Here is a 14,294-nt window from a genome sequence, read left to right on the forward strand (position 1 = left end):
CTATTGTCTCTTGAATTCCCTGGAATCAGTCCTAATGGTGGCTCAGCAGATTTTATCATTCCAGAAGAAACATATGTTTAACAAATGCTTACTGAGTGAGGAAGATCCCACATTGGGCTCTGACTTAAGAGCATACAAATAACTCTGAATACAAATTAATATTAATACAAATTAAATGGGTAGAGAAAAGAACAGGAAACTAGTATGTACCGTCTGAGTCATTCTCTCAGCAGAGCAGGACAAACAGCTGATCTGTGACAGCTATACAAAATCTCTTGAGAATAAGCAATTCTCAATTCAACTTTAAAGTATCCAAGAAAGAAGAAAGAAGTTAGTGGCTTCAGAATGGGTGAAGCCAACTGGGTCTGCTTACAAGATTGCACCATGGTTACGGACTGAATACTCATGAGCTAGAGAGCACTGCACAGGAAAACAGACTCAGTGGACAACAGTTATAGAATATTCCCATCAATGTGGAGTTCTATGGAACAGTGGTGCTCTAGAAGCTGACATTCCCATCCTCAGCATTTCTCCCTACCATTATCTGGGTTCATTCTGCCTCTTTCAAAAAATAATGCAAAGCTCCAAGGAGTGGAAATGGATGCATTACGACAAAGGTCAGCACATTGTTTCTATAAAGGGCCACAAAGGAAACATCTTAGACTCTGTGGGCCATCCAGTCTCTGATACAACTGTCAACTCTGGCATTTACCTACTAAGGGTGAAAACAGCCATCAGTTCAGTCACTCAGCTGTGTCTGACTCTTTGTGACCCCGTGGACTGCAGCACGACAGGCCTCCCTGTCCATCACCAGCTCCCAGAGAAATGAATGGGTATGACTGCCTTCCAGTTAAACTCTATTTACAAAAATAAATAAATAAACTGTAGAGGACTGTAGTTTGCCAACTCTTACTGTAGTGGACCTGTAAGGTATCTTCAGAATTCAGTGGAATGAGACGAAACCTGCTCTCCTAGCGTAAAGATGCATGAAGTATATAATCTCTCATCCTCTTCTTCTATCTAGTGCCCAGGCTCTAAGTTAGGGCTTCCATACATTTAGGAAAGACTTCCAATCATGGCAGGCATTTGCTTCCTCTGGGAGTCCCTACCCACCCATGAAAGGCACAAATAGGTTTCTTCTCTAACAGACCCTAAACCACGGCCCTACCAAGGCTAATCAAAATATGGTTTTAAAAAAATAGTAACACTGTGAAACATTTATTTTTGTTTGCAGAATTAAGCATGATTAAAACCAGTACAGAAAAATACTATGTTGGGTAAGAGGTGAGCAAGTTGTTTCAGTATTTGTTTTCTATAATTCAGTTAAGGAGCACAGAAGACAGCATCATTAACTCAAGGATGTTCTTGAAAGATACCCTGTACACTCTACTGGCCTCCAAAGGCATTCAAGGGATCATCAAATATGTTGGAAACCTTCTGTCCAGATCTTGATTCAGTCACTGTCTGTGAAGATCGACGTTTTGATTTGGTTGTCTTAGTCTGGATACCAGAGGAGAAGATATCATCTTTAAAAATGGAAAAAAAAGAAAAAAAAAAAAGAGTCACAGAATAGGCAAGAAAATTAGTGCTTTTAAGACATATCTACACAAACCAGCAAAGACTCAAGTATGATAATAGCATGGGATACCAAAAACCACCACAAGGAAGCTAAGCCTCTTGAGACTCCAATCCTAACTCTGCTACTAACCAAGTTTTCTGATCACATACAAGTTATAGTTTCTCTCTGAGAATAATTTTCTCAGCTACAAAGCCATGTGTGCACATGCAGGAGAGAAAAAGCAGAAGGATAAGTTAATCTCAAATCCAGCCCATGACTTTACCATCTGTTACATTATACTTATTTCTACTCTGCATTCTTTTCCCTTTGGATTTTAAAAGAAAAAGGCACTAAAAATAAGCAAAGGAAAAATCCAATGTAAGTCTTTCAGAATAAATACATCAATTTGCAGGATCTCAATGCCAAAAATGTAGTCTTTAGCCTACTTTAGATGACTGGCAGAGGGCACACTAAGATAAAAGTTACATTAGACTTCACAGTCAAGCTATAGGCTCTTCACTGCTATGATATACATCAAATTCCTTGACATCATAACAAAACATTGTTTCACCAAAATGACTAGTTGACTTACTTATCCACCCTCAGTCTATCTCAGAAATATAGGGCACCAGGTCAAAGGAAACCGACTGGGGAACCTCTTCCAGGAAAGGGTCAAGAGAAATATCAAGTCACTGAATGGTGATGACTCTCTCTGTCATGTACAGAAAACCAAACTTACCTGTATCATCGTCAAATATAGACTTGGCTTCCACTCTCTTTTTGGACTTTTCTTTTGGTTTTACAGTTAGGTCAGCAAAGATATCAATGTTCTCATCAAACAAGTTGGAGTCAAATGTTCTTTCCTTCTCTCTTGTTTTTTGTGAGGGTTTAATTGCTTCTGTAGCAAATATATCATCCTTGTAAGCCAAAAAACAACCAAAATAATTTTTAATCAAGGTTTTTCTTTACTACATACATTCATTTCGACAAATTGCAGAAATGCCAACTGCCACGGTGTTCTGTAACAGCCATGTGAGCCGCTCCTCTGTCTGGAATGTACTACTCCAAATCTCTGCCTGGCAAAGTCCTTCTCATTCTTGCAGGTCCCAGCTAAAACACACGCTATACAGAGAGCCCTTCTCTACCAGTCCTACCTGAAGAAGCACCTCCCACACCAATCCACCACTCTGCCCCACTGCCCTGGGTTGTTTCCAGGCACTTAACATTACCTGGAAACATTACTTGTATGCTGCCCTTTCTAATCCAGTTCCCCTCCCTGCGAGCTCTGGGGAGCAGAGCATTGGTCCTGGTTCACCTTGTGTATCCAGTATCCAGATGCTCAATAAACATCTGCCTAAAGACATCCATTATCCAGATGCTCAATAAACATCTGCCTAAAGACATCCAGTATCCAGATGCTCAATAAACATCTCCTGAAGAGTATCACTCAAGGCCTTACTGTCTGCGTTAAATCATCAGCTCCTGCCATGGCCTCTTTCCCCAAGAACCAGGGATTAAACATCCAAGCTGTAGAGATACCACTTTATGTATGCTGATTGCAGCAACATCCGTATACAATGATAAAAATCAAGACTTGTGTCAGTGGTAATGGCCAAAAACAAAACAGAAAACCACTTCCGAATAAGCTTCAGAGTTATTTAATAAGAGAAAGAAAGTGAAAGTTGCTCAGTCATGTCAGAGTCTTTCTGACCCTGTGGACTATACAGTCCATGGACTTCTCCAGGCCAGAATACTGGAGTGGGTAGCTGTTTCCTTCTCTAGGGGATCTTCCCAACCCAGGGATAGAACCCAGGTCTCCTGTATTGCAGGTGGACTCTTCACTGTCTGAGCCACCAGGGAAGCCCTAATAAGATAACCTAATAAGAGAACCTAAGTATAATTAGTAAGAGAACCTAAGTATAATTAGTAAGAGAACCTAAGTATAATTACTAAGCAAGTAGATACTGAGCAGCAACAAAGGAGCTTTAACATAATCTATGGTTTGAATGAGCCAATCAGATATCTTCCTTAACAAAGAACCAGGCACAAAGATGTATTTTTATTTCCTATTACCTCAAATATATCTTGTGCTTTTGAAATAACATCCTGCTGACTGTTGGATTTTGACCCATCCCTCTTGCCTCTCTGGTCTGTAAAGAGATCGTCCTCATCTTCCAGGAGAGGGAAAGGATTTGTTTTCTTTGCTGGTTTTGGTTTAACAGACTGAAAGAGATCATCATCACTGCCCGCCTCACCAAGAGCAGGGAACATGGGGTTTCTGTCTTTACTTCCCTCTGCCAGGCCGGCCAGTCTGTTGGCTGCCTTCACCTTGGCTTTTCTTCTTCCTGCAGACTGAGACGCAATGCCCTTGGAAAAGATATCTCCAGAATCAAACAGATCATCCTCAAGAGGCTGACCTACAGATTTCGCAAAGGGGCCTCTGTTCATTCCAGGCACAGGACCACCTGCCCACGTTGGAGTGGCAGCTGCCACTGCTTCTTCAGAGGTGTCTGCTCCACCAGCTGCCTTCAGCTGTGGCTGACGACCACCTGGTGATGTGGTGTCATCTGTAAACTGTGCCACAAATCCCCTGGGGGAACCCACATTCTCGGCCTCAGTGGACTCCTGGGCAGCCAGTCGTCGAGCTGCGCGCGTCTGCGGTCTGCGCTTCCCTCTCACTTTGACCCGGGTCTGCAATGGCGAGAACCACATGTTGATCTGATGGTTTTTTAGAAAGGTGCTCCAAGCTAACATAGCAAATAACCAACAACTCAAAATACTGTAAGGTTGTCTGGTCCATTTCAATTAAGATACTATCTAACATACAGACAAGGTTATTTGTTAAAGATTTCCAAAGGCATTTAATAGCTCCTACTACTCCAAGACTAAGTCATTCTTAATCCTTTAGTATCCCCCATTTTTGAGTCTTTTGAGGACAATTTTTGTTCAATTTGATAAAGGCTTCCCTTACCACTGGAGGCCACACTACTCTGTGTCCCACAGTGCTCCCTGGGACCTACTCTGCCCTAGTTTAAATGCAGCTATCTTTCAAAACAAGAAAGAATCAGGGGGATTCTAGCACTAAGCTTTCTCAGGGGACTAATCAAAAATCAGGCTCCAGAAACAGGAAACTAAGATAATGAAGACAGAGAAGGGCTCTTTCCTTCCAGTCAACAAACACTAAATCCAATTTTAAATATTTCACATAAAAAAAATGTGGCTTGGGAATCAGAACTTTCAATGTAACCTCAAAATATGCATCACTTATTAGTAATAACCCAGTATTTATAATACTTTTCCAAAATACACTGTCAAGTAGTTTTAAAAAGGCAAATGCTACTTTAGGCAAAGTGCTCAATGGTGTTTGCCTATTTCAAGGAAATTTCATAAATTATTTCAAGAAGTAGTCCATTTAAACTTAACAAGAACAACAAAAAAGCTAACACAGAAATATAGCAACATGAGGGATGTTTTATTTTTTTGTAAGGAAAACAGGTTTGAAAATACTTAAAATGCATGTATTTGCAGGGTCATCCTATGTACTGTTGCTTATTCAGAGTACAGCTAAGACTTCTTAGAGAAGGAAGACTGGACAGAAAAAACAGAGAACAAACTAAAATAAAAGTAAAAACCCCAAAGAGTTCATGGTCCACGCAGCACAATTCCACAGTCTTGTGCAACAGTGTGACATGGGATAATTGCCATGGGATCTCAGAGAGGGAGCCCAGGACAAGGAGCAGGAGGGGAAATATGACAGAAGCTGTGAAATCTGTGCAGAGCTGTCAATGAGGAAAGAGCACTGCTGACACAGAAGGCAGCATGAACGGATGGCAGCAGCATGCTGGGGCATGTGTGTTCAGGGAATGGTGCCTGGGGACTTGATTTAGGCTGATAGTGTGAGGTGACTGGTGGGAGCTGGAAGCTTCAGTTAGTGCAGACTGTAAATGGCTTTAATACTAAACCACGGAGCTTGAACATTCTCTTTTCAGCTGTAAGGAGACAGCAGAGGAAGTACATAGTGAGGACATGATACACTCAGTGTCTAGAAGGTCTCCAGGGGGCAGCCAGGAGCTAGTAGCTAGCCACTGAGTTCAAACATAAACGTAACAAATGTGGGTGGTGGAAGAGTGGACATAGAACTAGGGAGGTGGAAGGAAGGCGAGAAGGCTGAAGGAAAGAAGAGGCATCTCCTTCAAATGAGGAATCGGGGTCAGCGTATTCTGTGTAACCGATGAACTCAGAAGAAACATACAAATTGTTCTGGTTTGTTTTTCTTTAAAAAAAAAAAAAAAGCAGGCAAGCAAGCAAAGGAGGTTTCATTACCTTGTTCGCACAGTGTAAGGTATCTGCCTGAGCTGGAAGGTCAAAACTCACACCAGCCTCCCTACTCTCAGAAAGGGTGGGCACACTTTCCAGACTCTGCATCCTCCCAGGTTCAGACGAAGGAACACCAGATTCTGGCAAAACAGACTTCATTCCAGAGATCTGGGGAGCTGCTGCAGGCAGCAAGGCTGCTGGGTTGATCGCTAAATTTGCCTAAAGAAAAAAAAGGAAGCTGACTCTGTATGTTTTCTTAAACACAACAGTCAGTTATTGTTACTGTGACACATGACGAAAGACTTGGTGTACATGATGTATAATATGAGAGGAGAAAGAGAAATGCAGGGAAATCTCCCGATCCAGTCTTAGAATTAAGATGGAGGGCTATCACCTGTGCCCATCACAGGGCCCAAAGAAGAGATGTTACAAACCCAGCACACAGGAAGCAACAACTAGAGGGTGGGGAAGAGATGAGAAAACACCCAGCAGCAGCTGACAAAAAGGAAAACCCAAAAAAGTGTATAGATGCCACAAGGCAGGCAATGAAGATTCCAGACATGTTATAATTACTTGTATTTTCCAGATCCGAGGGGATGGCTCTTTGGTTTTAAGTGGAGTGGGACCTGGTGAGTCCTGCGTGAAATTACATTCAGTTAAAAATCCATTGGGGAAATAGAGAAGTGTCTCTTGGATCACATATATATCTGAAAACAAATGTGTGATGGAACAAAGCTATCGGTTTCTGTAATTCTACAATGGAAAAGGCATTTGAATCTTTCCTGGAGTCTCAGAACATTTCACTAACATTACTTCATTTGTGCTTCATTATCCATTGTGTTAGTGGAAGACTGTAAGACCATACATGGAGTAAAGGGAGAGAAAGATCATGAATAAGATTCATAAGAATTATAGTGTTTAGAGCACCAGCTGGAAACATTATCGAGCTAGTTATTTCACACAGCAAATATTAGCGCACAAAGAAATTCACCCACAGCTTAATGCACTAGTTCTGGAAGCAAAAGAAGCTGAGACTTGAGTTACTGGAGCTGTCCGAGTCCTAGCGCTTCATCTCCACAGCTCAGACCACTGAGGCCTCAGTGAGGTATCCCAGGACAGCTGTAGGCCAGGACTGGGACACACTGTCTAGTCCTGATCTGCTCTCAGGAGGAGCACCACAGAGAAGACTGCTGAGGAGGCTGAATAGCAACAATCTCAAAAGGGTAACACAGAGAGGGAATCAAGAGACTGGATGTAATTGATATTTAATTCTAATGAAGTCCTACTCCAAGGTTGCCCAAAGGGAGAAATGAGGTTCTAGCGGGGAAAAAAACTTTCATTCTACCTTCACTCTACCTTGGAATCAAGTCTGCAGGTACTCCAAAAATAATAATGGTAAGTATAGATTCATGGAAACACTATGTAATGAGGAGAGGAGAGATAAGCAGGGGTTGGGGGAAGCAGTAAACAAAGAGAACAGCCCTAGTTGTTATTTCTTCCTTAATTAAGAGAACTCTGAATGACCCTGGAGCGGCATGATGGAGTTAATCTGTATTATAAGGCAAACAGGAGACAGACGTCCTTAAAGAGATCAGTTCTAACCTGAGGTGTTTCCGATTTCCATATGCCTTTTTCTTTGATACCCTGAGTGGATTCAGGATGTTTCTGGTTCTTGACAGAGGAAACAGAGTTGTCTTTTTTCACTACCTTCTTCTTTTCTGGGATCTTCAAAAACAAAGAACACCCAAAGTTTGTCAAGTATCATAAGACATTTTAAGGAAAAGTCATAATGCAAAAAAAGAAAATGGCTTCTGAGATTTAAAAGTCATTTCTCAAATGAGGGTTGAACAAACAAATACAAAGGCAGCAAATAGCTTTCTAAAGACTGTGACTTTGCTGGCATCCTCTCTATGGTAAAGAGAAAATAGAGTCCTTAGAAAAGTTACTGCAGAAGCGGGGGCAGGGCGGGGCTGGTGGTGTGGGAAATGACAACATAAATTAACATTCAGATTTATAACTTTGCACCTGAAAGGCATGAATGAATATTCAGTCATCGTATCACATGCAGTGGTCTTTCAATGAACAACTTTAAAATCAAACAAGATTTGTACTACAGTAAGAAAGCCTGGTTAGTTATTGCTTAGTTAACTAGGAAACATAAGATGGGGACAACATGAACACCCTCACCAGCACATTATTTGCTGTTCATTTACTTATGAGCATTTTCCTTAACTGTGTAATTGGACATTTCATTTCTTTTCCCAGACACTTTCCCACATGCCATAGTATTGAGAACAAAAGGCTGGTACCAAAGGCTGCGACTTGGCAGAGCTGAAAAGATCATCATCTTCATCATCTCCAAACAGGCTCCCAACACTGGGCTCTAACAACTAGAACAGACAAAACTCAAATTCAACATCTAAAACAAAAACAGTTTACAGAGTCAGGTGAGCTGCAGAAGTGATATTTAATACAATAACAAAGCTATGATGTGGAGAACCACTTGGAACTGACCCTGGATTTTTTGGTGCCAGAGAAAAGGTCAACATCTGGGTCGTTGTCCTTTTGGAGCTTGTGACTAAAAAGGAGCTCTTCATCCTGAAAGACACCTGTGCTCTTGGGGCGGGTACCAGGATCAGGACTCTAGGAAAGAGGGAAGGTCATGTATTTTATCGACTCCCAGGGATTTATCCAAGGAAATAACACAGATATAAAGATTAGACAACAAAGATGTCCTCTGTGGCTCTGTTTATAGTGTCTAAAGGCTGGACACAAGCTGAGTGTCCATCACAAAGGGAACGACACATTCACAGAATAGAATACTCAGGAGATACCAGAAACAGCGGAGAATATATAAAAACAGATAAAACATACATGATCTGGGAAGATGATCTTTCAACCTTTGTGTGGTATCTGAATTTTTATTTAACATCAATCTTTAGTTCTATACTGAGGAACATTTTAGGAATGAAAATATAAAATTAAACAAGTTCTTTCTATCTCATTCCCAAAGGGAAAAAGAGACAGCAGGTGACTTAATATCAGAAACTCACGGGGGGTCAAGTATATTTACCTAACTTCTGCTTACCAGCATCTTAGGCCAAATACCTGGCACAGGTGATCAACCAACCTTCCACTTTGTCCATCCACATTCCACCTCATTACCTTCAGATTCCAAACAAGTTCTTTCTGTTTGCTAGGGTATCTGACATTTCCAAATTACTACTCACATTACTTGGTTTAATACTATAATGCCCCAGACCTGACATTCTGAAATTCTTCCCTTTATTCTTTAGTATTACAAACACAGATAGAAACAAACAAAAGCACTCATTTCTGACAAAATGTGTCTCATTAAAATTAACTAATGATTATCGATTACACATAAAAGTTAGTGTAACAGCAACTAAGATTAAAAGTTTTATATCTGAAATTTACATACAAAATCACACACAGTAAGAGATGGGAATAAAATACAGCAAATTATTACATTTACTGTGTGTAGCTATCATTTATAAACAAGGCTATCCTACTAGTATAATAAAAAAATTCATAAAACACTTGTTGTTGGACTATATCCTCAGTTTGATCTACAAAAAGTACTGGCAATCTTTGGCCTGTCACCGGTTTTCTTTTTTTTAACACCTCTGTTGAGATAAAATTCACCTACTTAAAGAGTGTAATTCAATGGTTTATAGTATATTCACAGAGTTGTGCAAATACCACCACAATCTAAGTTTAGAAAATTCTCACCATCCCAAAAAGAACCTCCAAACCTACCAGCAGTCACTCTCCATTTCTGTCCACTTCTTTCTCCAGATGCAGGAACCACTAATCTAATACTTTCTATCACAATGGATTTGCCTATTCAGGACATTTCAAATAAATGAATTCATACAATAATGTGTTTCCCCCCCACCCCTGGCTTCTTTCATTCAACATGTTTTCAAGGTTCATCTATGCTGTAGCATGTGTTAATAATTTACTTTCTTTATTGCCGAAGAATATTCTCTCATATAGCTATAATACATTGAGTCTATCCATTCATCAGCTGATGGACATTTGAGCTGTTGCCATCTTTTGGCTATTATGAATAATACCTGTTAGGAACATTACATTCGAGTTTTTGCATGAACATATGTTTTCATTTCTCTTGGATATACACCTAGGAGTGGAACTGCTAGGTCACATGGTAACTCTTGCTATTTAAGAATCTGAGGAAGCACCAAACTGATATCTGAAGTGGCAGCACCATTTTACCTTCCCATCAGCCATGAATGAGGGCACCAGCTTCTCCACATCCTCACCAACATTTGGCCATCATCAAAGTAGTCAACAACAGTGAGGGTGAGAATGTGAAGAAACTGGAATCCTCCATTATCCAGCAACTCACATCACAGAACTGACACTGAAATGAGATACTATAATCCTTCTGAAGGCTTGAACCTTCATAGCTTTGGCTCACCTTTCCTACTTCTTTTTTAGGAGCTTGGAAGCTGTTTTGATCTTCCGTTTTATCCTCCTCCTCATCAAATAAGCTAAGAACCGTTTTGGTTCTACTTTTAGTTCCTTTGTCCAATGGGGATGATGAAGAAAATAAATCAGAGTTCTTAACTGTTTCCTGAGTAGGTACATTCAAAGGTCCTTCCTGAAAATGGAAATAGTAAGGTAAGGGAAAAAAGTGAGTAACATCTGGAAACACAAATACTATTGTGGGGCCTACCAAGCTCCTCACTAATTCAGTTACTATCGTATCTGCTTGTTTTACGGCATGACAGCTAATCACACTTACTCCTAGGTGACAAAACACTCGGGCCAATTCTTGATCAGTCACTCTAATGGAGAGTATAGAACAGATAATTCATAATCAAAGATGATTTTTCTAATCAGCTTAAAACCTGTATTTATAACTCCACCCAACCAAGATATTACATATCAGTTATAATCCTGAGTCACACGGGTTGCTCGTGAGCTAGAAGTAACTTCAAAGTCACAGATAGAACATAAAAGCCAATCATTGTGAATGGATCCTATATTCCCTAATAACTAACTAACACAAAACTCCAAGAGAGGAATCTAACTGACAGAACTAGACACTTAAATTATAGAAGGCTTATACTATACTGTGCAACTAGAAAGAGTCTCTAAAATAATCATAATATGCGACATTTATTCATTCAACAAGCACCACGTTTCAGGCAAGATACCAATGATTAGAATAACTACTCTTCCTGTATGAACTGCCAAGAAAAAAAAGGAACAACTTCTAATTAAACATGCCATCAATTAATTGTGAGGTGCATCCTAATTTCACAATGGTTAAACTGTGAAGAAAATATGCTCCTTTAAATAAAATATGTGAGTTTGAATGTGCCTACTAGGTACAAAGTAATGCACTAAGCACTTTCACAGATACAACGGACAGCAAAACAAACGTGGCCCCAATCCTTGAAGGGCTTATCTTCAAGCAAGGAGGCAGCAGTACAACATACAGCCAGAATTCAGGGGGAAAATGGGCTACGGCACCACAAAAAAGGTCCACATGGAGATGATGAGAAGAGAATGGCACACAGTGATTCAGATAAGAGAAAAATGCTTGCATCACTGTAGCCCCAAGGAGCCTCAACAGGAAAAGTGATTGTGACATTTCTTCACATAGGCCCTAGAAGAGAGCTGATCACACACAGTGGAGAAAAGTTACCAATGAGAGAAAAGGTAGAGACTGAACGAATTGCTGATTCCCAAATGCAGCCAGCAGTCTTATTCACAGGCCTCCTATAGGAGAGGACAGACATCCCAGGAGAAGAAAGCTAATGCAGAAGAAACAACAATTCACTTCCCTCTGTAATTCACACGCAATATCATCAAAGACTGGTAAATGAAAATGAAAATCTTCTTAAAAGTTGTCACTGTAAATGTGATATCCTGCAGAAAAAGGTGGTGTATTAGGTTAAAAACTAAAAAAATCTGAATAAAGTAAGGATTTTGGTTTTTTTTTTTTAAAAAGCTGTCACTATAATTCAAGTACAAGTGGAAACTCAAAGAGACCAAGGGGAAACACTACAGAGAACAGAGTAAGTCAAAAAGAACAGATGTGCAGAGAGAAAACCAAAAGGAAAAATGAGCTGAGACAGAGAAAGGCAAAACGAGCACTGACACAGTAACATAAAATGGGGAAAACGCATATCACAGTGTGCACACATGTGCCTAGAAAGGAGAACAAAGGCAAGAGCAACGTTGAAGATCTCTGTGAATGGTGAGATCAGATATTTTCTTCTTCATACTTTTCAGTGTTCTCAAAATTTTCAACAATTGAGTCATTATTTTCTGTGGTAGAAAAATGTAAGGGTAAGTGCGTACATGTATGGGTTTTACAAGAACATCTGAGAGACAAACACAACAGATTATACAAGAAAAAAAGAGTCCACCTTTCCTGACTCCTCGACCACAGGAGTTCTCCCAAATTCTGATGCCTCCTTGGCACTCTCAGCCTTCTTAGCTACAGCTTTCACTCCAAACTGTGCCTCCTTTTCTTCTTCATCGCTGAACAGCAAAGGCGGTACTTCAGGGACAGTCTCTTTTTTCTATCAAAAGAGGAGTAAATGACATCCTCAAAAACAAACAAAAGGAAAGGGGCTTCCCTGATGGTCCAGTGGTTAAGACACTATGCCTCCACTGCAGGGGGCACAGGTTCGATCCCTGGTCAGGGACCCAAGATCCTGCATGACTCATGGTGTGGCTAAAAACAAAGTGTGCCTGACAAGCATGGCAATGTATAGAAGAAGACAAAAGTGCACTCCTCTTCAGGGTTATTAGCTAAATGTTGGGGTCAGGAGAGACAGGACAGGATAGTAAAGGGGCACAAACAGGGAGAAGCAGTAACTACCACTGTCTCAGACCTGCCGAGTTTCTGCCACCAGAGTCTGTAGTTGACTCCTGTGTCTGTTAACCCCTTGTGTGCGCCATCAAGTAGACTGTAACCTCTGCTACCCAGACGATCATTACTCTCTCCTCTCTGCCTCCCTCCCTCCCTACACATTTCAGCTATATGTCATCATCCAGAGCTGACTTGCTAAAATAAAACACCTACCAGATTGCTTCGTCTCCCTTCCCAAACGTGCACAAGTTTGTATTAATCAAACCCTAAACATGCAATCAACTGGCCCCTCTTTAGACCTGCATCTACCTGCACCTCCTCAATCTTCACTCTTCCTTACACCTATTGTAAACTTCCACACTTCCACACCTGATCCCCACTGTCCAGAGAAGCAAATCCTCTTCATCTTTCCAGCAAGGCTCAGCTCAGGTGTCACCCATAAAGGTTTTCCTGTTCTCTTTGCTAAGTTATCAGTTGCTCTGTTGATAAGAATATTTATATCTATACCTAGCCTTTACTTTACTGTTTTCCTAACTTACATTAATAGCTATCATACATCTTTATCCATTCATTTGAAAGGATCAAGCAGTATATTTCTATAGCCAGTCACAGTGTTTTATACCAAGTAAGGGTTCAGTACAAGCTCAGCACAAATACTACCATAATGCCACCATCCTCTCATCCCTTAATACTCCTTTTGATATAATTAACATGAAGACTTGCTAATTTTTTAGCTCAAGTGATCACGGTAGTAATGCCATTTAGATGTAATCACTGAAAGCTATTTAGACTAGATAGGCACTAGTGGACTTTTCTTATCACATACTATTACCAATTTTTGAAAAAACTTTAATGTTGATTTAAAAAAAAAACACAAAATTTACCATCTTAATCATTTCTAAGTGGAGAGTTCAGTACTATTAAGTATATCCACATTATTGTAAAACCAACCTCCAGAATTTTTTCATCTTGCAAAACTAACTCTCTACCCATTAAACAACTCCCCATTCCCCTCTCCACCACACTCCAGGCCCTGGTTAACCACCATTCCACTATTTCCATGAATCTGACTACCCTAAGCACCTCATGTAAGAACGATCATACAGCATTTTTCTTTTTGTGACTGGTTTATTTCACCCAGTATTATGTCCTCAAGCTTCATCCGTGTTGTAGCCTATGTCAGAATTTCCTTCCTTTTTTACTTCTTCACTATTAATAATAATAGTGAATAATCATAATCCAGGACCAAACTGTTAGTACTTGAAACTTGCTCTTATAAGGGATAACCTGTATGTTAACTGGCCTGGTCTAATGTTAGCAGAATTCCACACTACTAGGACTAAGCCCAGCAGTTCCCCCAGGAGGGGTGCAGCAGTGCTGTTCCCTGGTCTCCCCTGAGACTCGGATACCTACAACTCACACTGAAGGGGCTGTGTGATGCTTTTCTCCAGGCTTTGCGTGTGTACTTCACCTGTAAAATACCGTTAACAGAAGATCTCTAAAGTCAGGCAAAGGAGTTTTTCCACAAGACTCAGGCTCCAA

At 40.4% G+C, this 14,294-nt stretch overlaps 1 protein-coding gene across 20 annotated transcripts in view; it reads right to left on the bottom strand.

Annotated features, from left to right (window-relative positions):
• Positions 1-1,202: 1,202 nt before the first annotated feature.
• Positions 1,203-14,294, bottom strand: part of WASHC2A (WASH complex subunit 2A) — a 45,911-nt gene continuing 32,819 nt past the window's right edge. For 8 of the 20 annotated variants that reach the window (XM_081560958.1, XM_081560949.1, XM_081560970.1 and 5 more), the window contains 9 exons: positions 12,304-12,459; positions 10,341-10,523; positions 8,390-8,518; positions 8,185-8,265; positions 7,478-7,600; positions 5,882-6,094; positions 3,632-4,249; positions 2,298-2,475; positions 1,203-1,526 (listed from right to left, as the gene is read on the bottom strand). In XM_081560958.1, the coding sequence (XP_081417084.1) occupies positions 1,387-1,526; positions 2,298-2,475; positions 3,632-4,249; positions 5,882-6,094; positions 7,478-7,600; positions 8,185-8,265; positions 8,390-8,518; positions 10,341-10,523; positions 12,304-12,459 (1,821 nt within the window). In that variant the 3' untranslated portion in view covers positions 1,203-1,386. Of the gene's footprint in view, positions 1,527-2,297; positions 2,476-3,631; positions 4,250-5,881; positions 6,095-6,448; positions 6,512-7,477; positions 7,601-8,184; positions 8,266-8,389; positions 8,519-10,340; positions 10,524-12,303; positions 12,460-14,294 lie in introns of all 20 variants that reach the window. The other 12 variants (XM_081560906.1, XM_081560897.1, XM_081560927.1 and 9 more) reach the window with 2 other exon arrangements.

The sequence above is a fragment of the Giraffa tippelskirchi genome, chromosome 2, assembly GCF_054371585.1.
Source record: "Giraffa tippelskirchi isolate mGirTip1 chromosome 2, T2T-mGirTip1v1.2.pri, whole genome shotgun sequence".
NCBI lineage: Eukaryota > Metazoa > Chordata > Mammalia > Artiodactyla > Giraffidae > Giraffa > Giraffa tippelskirchi.